The sequence below is a fragment of the Zosterops lateralis genome (assembly GCF_965231275.1).
Source record: "Zosterops lateralis genome assembly, chromosome: 6".
Classification (NCBI taxonomy): domain Eukaryota; kingdom Metazoa; phylum Chordata; class Aves; order Passeriformes; family Zosteropidae; genus Zosterops; species Zosterops lateralis.
This window is the reverse complement of record NC_139761.1, coordinates 2,541,663-2,548,818: the sequence shown is the minus strand read 5'-3', so window position 1 is coordinate 2,548,818 and position 7,156 is coordinate 2,541,663. Positions and strand designations below refer to the sequence as shown.

The 7,156-nt window shown below is 55.7% G+C and overlaps 1 protein-coding gene across 1 annotated transcript; it reads right to left on the bottom strand.

Annotated features, from left to right (window-relative positions):
* Positions 1-301: 301 nt before the first annotated feature.
* Positions 302-6,201, bottom strand: PTGER2 (prostaglandin E receptor 2; the record flags this gene model as incomplete). Its single annotated transcript, XM_083862858.1, has 2 exons — positions 302-1,371; positions 5,353-6,201. 2 exons carry the CDS (start codon positions 6,199-6,201, stop codon positions 1,135-1,137), a joined length of 1,086 nt encoding a protein of 361 aa, XP_083718984.1. The 3' UTR covers positions 302-1,134.
* Between the last annotated feature and the right edge of the window lie 955 nt (positions 6,202-7,156).

The window sequence follows — 7,156 nt, the reverse complement described above, 5'->3', positions numbered from 1 at the left end:
TGCAGCTCCCAAATGAGGCTCCACACTCAGAATTGCACAAATGCCACTGGCTGTGCTGGATGCTGCTCAAATGGGAGCCACAAGAAAAATTCCTAAAGGCAGTGGTGGCTTTGGGATGTGGATTTGGATTCTCCTCATCCCAGTGGGAACGATCCTGGAATCCCAAAGAGCAAGAGGAATCCCAGAAAATAAAATAGTGGTGTTGAAGGATGCTGCCCAACGGGGCAGGATTGATGACCTGGATGGTTTTGCAGTTGTTTTTTTGCTTTTATTGGGGTTTTTCGGGGGGGGGGGGGGGGGCGGGGGTGTATTTTAAATAATTTTTTTTATTTTTTTAAATAAATATTTGTCCCCATCAAGGACAAACCCAAACCTCACCACCAACATCATCCTGGATGTGGGTGAAGTTTATGGCCTTGACCATTCCCTGGGCAGGTTCTTTATTCCCTCTGTTTCCTCTTGCAAAAAATCACAGAGCAAAGGGAATTTCCAAATGGCTGCTCTGCTCCAGGCAAGTGCCAAAATTTGGCTTTTTTTTAGTACCTTGGTGCCCCTCAGGGACCCACCAGTGCCTAAAATCTCAGGGGTGTGGGACAGACAGACACACAGACATGAGCACACACAGACCTGCCCCTGAAAAAAGTGCATTTCTTTAGGCAACCAGCTTAAAAAAAGGGGGGAATTTTTTAGGATACACTGCTCCTTTCCTCTCCTTCCCAATCCTTATGGATCTGGGTGCACAAATGGGTTCTTGCAGCCACCCAGCCCCATCTCCAGGAGCTGCATCACAAAAAAAACAACCCATTGAGACTTTGCTGGGAAATACACCAAGCAGGAATCTCTGTCTCCCAACACTTCCCAGCTGTGGGGTTAAAACAAAACCCCCCACAAGCTTCACCCACAACAAGGCTGAGCCCTTTTCTAGGAGGGACCAGCCCTAAAGGGCCACAGCAGCACTCCAGGACCTCACCAGCCCTTCCAACCTCATCCTTCTGTCCCTGTGAGAGGCTGAGATGGTGACAAAGTGACACCAGAGCCACCCCAGACCAACCCACTCCCATCAGGGCCACGACAGACCCAAACCAAACCCTCTCAGGAGGGAAGATCCTCCTGGAATAACAACCCCAGAGGGATCTACACCCCGCAGAGTGCCGGGTGCTTTGTCACCTCTGGGGACACGCTGGGGCCATCGGGGGCCGTGGGGGTGACCTGGCAGCAGAGCACAGCCCTCATGAGGCGCAGCACGGGGGGTCTCAGGATGGCAAACACCCAGGGGTCCACGATGGAGTTGATGGACAGGAAGCGCAGAGCCAGCAGGTCCCACTCGTGGTCCGTCTCTTCCCGCAGGAATTTGTTCACGTAGGCGCGGATCTGTCAAAGGAGGGAGGGGGTTAGTGGTGGGAGGAGGATTAAAAATCATCTCAGTCCACTCCTCGCTGCTATTTCACTGTCCCAGCCTCATCCAACCTGGCCTGGAACTCTTCCAGCCACAGGTTCTCTGGACAACCTGTATCAGGAAAGATTTCTTCCCCAATATCCCATCTAAACCTCACAGGAAATAATTTTTCCCAATCTAAAGCTCACAGGAAAGAATTTTTTTCCCAATATCCCATATAAACCCCACAGGAAAGAATTTTTCCTCAATATCCTATCTAAAGCTCACAGGAAAGAATTTTTCCCCAATCTAAACCTCATAGGAAAGAATTTTCCCCCAAATATCCCATCTAAACCTCACAGGAAAGAATTTCTCCCCAATTTCCCATCTAAACCTTACAGGAAAGATTTTTTTCTCCCAAATATCCCATCTAAACCTTAGAGAAAAGAATTTTTCTCCCCAAAATCTCATCTAGACCTCAGAGAAAATAATTTTTCCCCAAATATCCCATCTAAACCCCAAATGAAAGAATTTTTCCCAAATATCCCGTCTAGACCCCAAAGGAAAGAATTTTTCTCCCCAATATCCCATCTAAACTTCACAGGATTTTTTTTCCCAAATATCCCATCTAGACCTCACAGGAAAGAATTTTTCCCCAATCTAAATCTCATAGGAAAGAATTTTACCCCAAATATCCCATCTAAACTTCACAGGATTTTTTTTTCCCCAATATCCCATCTAAACATCACAAGAAAGAATTTTTTCCCAACATCCCATCTAAACCTTGCATGAAATTTTTCTCCCCAATATCCCATCTAAACTTCACAGGAAAGAATTTTTCCCCAATCTAAACCTCATAGGAAAGAATTTTCCCCCAAATATCCCATCTAAACCTCACAGGAAAGGATTTTTCTCCCCAATTTCCCATCTAAACCTCACAGGAAAGAATTTTTCCCCAATATCCCATCTAAACCTCCTCTCTGTCAATTTGAATCATTTCTCCCTCATCCTGTCACTCCAGGCCTTTGTAAAGAGTCTCTCTCTGCATGTCCACACAACATGTGCATGGTTACAATCAAGCAAAACATTTATTCATCCTTTTATCATACAGGAACCCATTACAACATGGGGAAAAGACCTACTATTACAATGGGGAGTAAAATAGAAGTGGAATTTTAATTGGAATTTACTATATTTAGGTCTAAGTTAAGTTATATCTTTCCTATAGTTCCTTTCAAGCACTGGAAGGCCATAATTAGGTGATCCCCAAATCCTTCTCTTTTCCAGGGTGAACAATCCCAGTTCCTTTCAAGCACTGGAAGGTCATAATTAGATGACCCCAAATTCTTCTCTTTTCCAGGGTGAACAATCCCAATTCTCCCAGTCTTTCTCACAGCAGAGCTGCTCCATCCCTTTAATGAACTCAGTGCCTCCTCTGGATTCACTTCAACAGTTCCAGGTCCTTCCTGTGCTGGAAGGATCCCAGAGCTGGACACAGCACTGCAGTGGGGTCTCACAACCAGGGAGAAATAATCCCAAACCTGGATTTTGGGGCCATTTGGGCTGTCACAGCAAATTTGCTGACTCTGTGGGTTTAAATGAACTTTAAACACAAAGCCAACCCCGTGCTCTGCTTCGCTCAGAGCCCAAATTAAACCCGTGGCTGCCGGAGGAAGTGGTGTCTCTCACCTTGAGACCACACAGGAGAGACAGACGTGGGAGACGGAGAGGACGAGGGGTGCTGGACCTCACCGGGTCCTTCCTGCGACTGCCGACTCATCACAGCCCGTGGGGTTTCCTGGAAGGGTGACTCAGCACTCCTTACTCATTCGGGTCACCCGCCACCCCCTCAATCCGGGCTGGGGAGATGTTTTGGGATGGGGATGGGCAGCAGGAGCATCCCTGTCCTGCCCGGGATGCGCTGGGTACCACCCTGGGATGGCAAACTCACGGAGTATCCAAACTCTGGTGTGGTTTGGGAAGCTCTGGCGTGTTTTAGGAAGGAATTTGTGGCTTGATTGGGTTTGTGTGCCTGGATTCCTCAGGAGGAGCTGTGGGCAGCTGGGGACAGGAGAGAAAGTGTCACCCCCAAGGAGGCGGCCGGGTTTGAGCCGCTGCCAAAGCGCGGCCCCACATGGGAGCCGGGCGATGGGAAAAGGGAAGCTGCCTCTGGATAAGGCTATATCTGCCCCCACAGGGCCCATGGGATCCCGGCCAGGGCTGCTTTCCCAGCCCCTGTGCCCCGAGCACACACTGACAGGGCCCTGCCCACGTGTCCCCACCGAGGGGTTCTGCTCTGAGCTGACCACAACGGCCAAGCCGGGGCTTTTTTGGGACACGGGAAGAGCTGTCCATCAGTGTGGGTTCATGGCCAGGAGCTGGAGTGTCTCTCAGGGCATTGAGATGCTCACAAGTATCTGGACATTATTCCTTTGTCCTAAAACCCTGGTTCAGCTGTGTCTTATTATTCCTTTCCCCTTAGGAAAGGTTATTGCCTTTCCCCTTAGGAAAAGCAAGGGAGCATGAAGGGAAGGTACTATTTAAAATCAAGAGTATGAAATTAGTACTGGTTGTCCTCCCAGCCTCAGTGGGGCCACTTCTAATGGGACCAAACTGACCTCCTGCACTGGGGGGCCTCACACACCCAGGCAGGGACTGGAGGTGCTCCAGAGCCATCAGTGCTCCTGGTGGAAAAGCTCTTGGATGGATGAAAAGTGGCCCTTGGGAGGGGAGAGCCCAGACAGAGCCAGGGGACTCGCTCTCTCCGCTTCCTCACTTGGCTGTTTTGATGTTGGATTTCTGCTGGAAGCCTCGTGCAGGGATGGGGCACGGGCTGTGGGCATATCCCTTGGGATGACACGTGCTGTGGCTGCTGTGCCAGAGCTCTGTTCCCAGAAACCTCCCATCTCTGTGCCTTGCTGCTGTCACAGAGGAGCAGAAACCGCTGCCTAACAGAGAGGTGGGTGCAGCTTCCCTCCTTCTCCAGCTCCATCCGCAGAAATCTGGGATAACTCATCCTGCCCAGCACGGGTATCCACTGCCTCCAGCCCAGGGCAGCTCCTTCATTCTGTCTCTACAAGTGGAATTAGTTGTTTTGCCATCCCTCACACCTCCACCTTGAGTTCCTGCATCCTGGGAATGGCAGCGATGCCGGGTGGTCCAGGGGACCCTCAGCCTGTCCCTGTCTGAGCCACAAGGCCTGGCCTGGGGGCCTCTGTGGGGTGGGAGGGCACCTCTGCTCCTGCCACTCCATTCTCCTGTCAGACCATCCTCTTGCCACTCCATCCTCCTGCCACTCCATTCTCCTGTCAGATCACTCTCCTGTCAGACCATCCTCCTGCTACTCCATCCTCCTGTCATCCCATTCTCCTGCTATACCATTCTCCTGCCATCCCATTCTCCTGCCATCCCATCCTCCTGCCATTCCATTCTCCTGCCATCCCATTCTCCTGTCACTCCATTCTCCTGTCAGATCACTCTCCTGTCAGACCATCCTCTTGCCATTCCATCCTCCTGTCACTCCATTCTCCTGCTACACCATTCTCCTGCCATCCCATCCTCCTGCCATCACATTCTCCTGCCATCCCATCCTCCTGCCATCCCATTCTCCTGTCAGACCATTCTCCTGCCATCCCATTCTCCTGCCATCCCATTCTCCTGCCATCCCATTCTCCTGTCAGACCATTCTCCTGCCATTCCATTCTCCTGCTATCCCATCCTCCTGCCGCCTTGTCCTGTTACCACCCTTTTCTCCTGCCCCCATCCTCCTCCTGGCACTGTGGACACAGGCAGTGATTCTCCCTCTCCCCAGGTGATGTGCAAATTGCCAGGCTCACACCAGAGCTGTTCTCTGCCAACCTTTGGGCACAGCAAAGCTTTGACCTCTCACCCCTTTGGGTTTGTCCAGCAGAATTGGGGGAATCTTTATCAAAGCCAAGAGACAAACGTGGGTGCTGGGGATGGACAACACCACTCACCGTGAAGGGCAGGGAGCAGATGACGAAGGTGATGGTCATGATGGAGAGCAGCAGGAGGTGGTCGATCTCCTCGGCCATGGAGAACATGCGGCGGCCGCAGCCGGCGGAGGATGCTCGGGGCTGCTCCGGGGGCAGCACCCTGCGCGTCCTCTGCCCCCGCCGGTGCATCCGGGCCAGGTTCACGATGACGCTCAGGTTGCAGAGCAGCACGGCCACGATGAGGAACAGGAGCAGGGTGGCGTAGAGCAGAGAGAAGGCGACGTTCAGCTCCGCCACCCCCCCGGTGCACCGATGGGGATCCAGGTGCATCTGGATGAAGCACCAGGTGCCGGGGCGGTACTGGACGTAACGCCCGAAGCCCAGCAGAGGCAGAGAGCAGAAAGCGGCCGAGAAGGTGTAGATGGCCGGCAGGGCCACCAGCCCGGTGCGGGGGCTCAGAAAACGCTCGTAGAAATAGGGCCAGCCCAGGGCCAGGCAGCGCTCCAGAGCCATGGTGAACAGGATGAGCATCGTGGCCAGGCCGAAGAAACTCATGGCGAAGCCGAAGTAGAGGCAGACGTGCCCCCCGCTGGCCAGCGCCGTCAGGCTGCGGTTGCGGTGGTAGGAGGCCAGCACCAAGGGGCTGACGGAGCAGGTGCCCAGCAGGTCGGTGAGCACCAGCGCCAGCACCAGCACATGGAACAGCGCGGGCGGGCGCGGCCGGGGCCAGCGGCGGCCCCGCAGGAGCAGCCCCAGAGCCAGGAGGTTGCCCAGGAGCCCGGCCGAGAACATGAGCGCGCTGACCAGAGGGCGAGCCCCGGCCGGCAGCGCCGCCTCGTCCGGCCCGCAGCCCCGGCCCGTCCCGTTCATCCCGCGCCCTGAGCCCGACTGAGCCACCGCCACCGCCCCCGGCACCGGCACCGGCACCGCCCGCCCCGACCGCACCGCCCCCGCATCCCTCGGCACCGCCCCGGGCCCCCCGGCACCGCCCCGGCCCCCCGGCACCGCCCCGGCCCCGCGCCCGCAGGGATGGACCGAGCGGGGGCGGGGGATGCGCACGGACCGACCCTTGGACGGACCGACAGTCCCGGTACCGGTGTGAGAGCCCCGGACACCGCCAGTCCCGGTGCGGGTCTGAGAGTCCCAGTACCGGTCTTGGCCCCCGGGAGTGCTGGGGCGGCCCCGGGATGGCCGGGACAGTCCCCGCTCTGACCCAGCCCGGCTCCGGCACGCCCGGCCCCGCTGCCCCACCGGGAGCGGCTCTTGTGATCAGCCCCGATGTCGGTGCAAGAGCCCCGGGGCGGCTTCGAGAGTCCCTGGTATGACCGACCCCGGGGCCGGTCCAAGAGCCCAGTGCTGATCCAAGAGCCCCAGTGCCGGTCCAAGACTCCCGGTGCTGGTCCATGAGCCCCAGTGCCGGTCCAAGACTCCCGGTGCTGGTCCAAGAGTCCTAATACCGGTCCAAGAGCCCAGTGCCGGTCCAGGAGCCCCAGTGTCAGTCCAAGAGTCCCAGTGCCGGTCCGAGAGTCGTAATACTGGTCCAGGAGCCCCAGTGCTGGTCCAAGAGTCCCGGTGCCGGTCAAAGAGCCCTGGTACCGGTCCATGAGCCCCAGTACCGGTCCAAGAGCCCAGTGCCGGTCCAAGAGTTCCAAAACCGGTCCAAGAGCCCCAGTGCCGGTCCAAGAGCCCAGTGCCAGTCCAGGAGTCCCAATACTGGTCCAAGAGCCCCAGTGCCAGCCCATGAGCCCCAGTGTCGGTCCAAGAGTCCTAATACTGGTCCAGGAGCCCCGGTGCCGGTCCAAGAGCCCCAGTCTCAGTCCAGGAG